General features: G+C 71.4%; 1 protein-coding gene across 1 annotated transcript in view; it reads right to left on the bottom strand.

The window, feature by feature from the left end:
• Positions 1-1,248, bottom strand: part of PFL1_06623 (uncharacterized protein) — a gene marked incomplete at both ends in the record, with an annotated part of 2,386 nt that extends 1,138 nt beyond the window's left edge. The window contains one exon of the mRNA XM_007884169.1: positions 142-1,248. Within this exon, the coding sequence (XP_007882360.1) occupies positions 142-1,248 (1,107 nt within the window). The remainder of the gene's footprint in view (positions 1-141) is intronic.
• Positions 1,249-1,667: the final 419 nt, after the last annotated feature.

Consider the following 1,667-nt stretch of genomic DNA (forward strand, 5'->3'; position numbering starts at 1 on the left):
GGGCTGCTGCGTCGGCGGCGTGGCCGTGCCGCGGATGGTGGGCGAGCCGGAGCGGGGCAGCGGCGAAATGGCGCCGTCCTTCTGCAGGCTGCCGGGCAGCGTGACGGTCGACTCGGACCGCCGCAGCTCCTCGAAGCGCACCTCCTCGCGGATGCGGTCGTAGAGCTCGGTGGCGCTGCGCTGCTGCTGCGGCTGCGGCGGCGTGCGGATGGCGCCGTAGCCACGGGCGCTGCGTGACGGCCGGCCGCGACGTCGGTCCTTGATCAGGGCTTGCGCCTCAGCCCGGCCTCCGTCGTCTTCGTCGTCGTCGTCGTCGTCGTCATCGTCGCCCTCCTCCTCGTCCTCGTTGTAGCCGTCCTCGTCCTCCTCGGCCAGGTCCGGGTCCGGGTCGATGATGGGCCGACGCCGTTGACCGGCGTGCCTCTTGCGTCCACGCGCGGCCGAAACCCCGCCGCTCTCGAGATCGTGGCTCCCGCTGCTGCCAGCCTGGCCGCCGCCGCCGCCGCTGCCGCTGCTGAACCAGAGCCCGCTGAGGGCGCTGACGGCCTTTTCGCTGAAGCTGCGCTTGAGCCGGCGCGACCCTCGGCGGCGGTCGCCATCTTCGCCGTCGTACAGCGCGCCTCCGCGGATGCTGCCAGAGTCCGAGTCGGTGTCGGTGCTCTCGCCGGGCAGGCGGCCGTTGCGGATGCGCGAGGCGCGGCGGTCGAGGCTCTTCTGGCGCTTCTTCGACTCGTCGTCGTGGACGGCAAAGCGGCGCATGACCTCTTCGGGGAAGCGCGAGTCGAGGATCTCGTCGACCTCCCTCCATCCGTCGAGGATCTCGTTCTGGCGCTCGTAGAAGGCCGTCACGGCGGCGGCCTTGCGCCAGCCGAGCGCGCGCGTGCGGTCGCGGATCTCGTCGGCCGAGAGGCGGTGGTCCTCGTACCAGTTGGAGCGGTAGTCGACGAGCTTGGCCAGCGCCTGCACGTCGCGCAGCGACTCGGCGCGGTCCGGGAAGGCGTGCCCGTGGTGCGGGTGGCGGTGCTTGGCCGACCGGCGCTGCGAGGGGCCCGAGTGGACGCTGGGCGAGTCGTAGCGGAAGAGGGGCAGGCCATCGGCGGCGTTGCCGTCGTCGTTGGCGTGGGCGTCGCCGTCGTCGTTGCCGTTAGAGGTCGAGGGCACGATGCCGTTGGCCTGCTCGGCCGGTGGCGTGACCGGCGCAGGCGAGGCGACGACGGGACGGTCCCGCGGGGAGGCGTTGGATGCCATGGCGGGTTGGCGGCGGGGGATGGCAAGTCGTCGAGCGAGCGTGGATGTCACCGGTCCATGTTCCGCCCGGATGCTGGTCGGTCAGTCGGTCGGTCGCTGAGCGGCGATGGTGGCGAGCGTAGACTTGGAGTCTAGGATCGACGAGTGGCTAGATCGAAGAAGGGCAAGAAGGTGCGGAGGTCGTCGTCGTCGTCGTCGTGGGCCTGCCTGCTTGCCGCCTAGCTCTTCTTTTTGTCTTGGCAAAGAAGCGAAATTTGGCCGCGGTGCAGACCCCATGCGACCGAGGCAGGCAAGGCTCATGGCAACGACAGCAGCAGCGGCGACGGCGGCGGCGGGCAGCTCGAGGGCGGGCGGGGGAACGTGGAGGCCGCCGCCGCTCGCTTGCTCGCCCGCCCGCCCGCTCATGACGGCTTCTGGGC

This window comes from Pseudozyma flocculosa (genome assembly GCF_000417875.1).
Source record: "Pseudozyma flocculosa PF-1 unplaced genomic scaffold scaffold00028, whole genome shotgun sequence".
NCBI classification, from domain to species: Eukaryota; Fungi; Basidiomycota; class Ustilaginomycetes; order Ustilaginales; family Ustilaginaceae; genus Pseudozyma; species Pseudozyma flocculosa.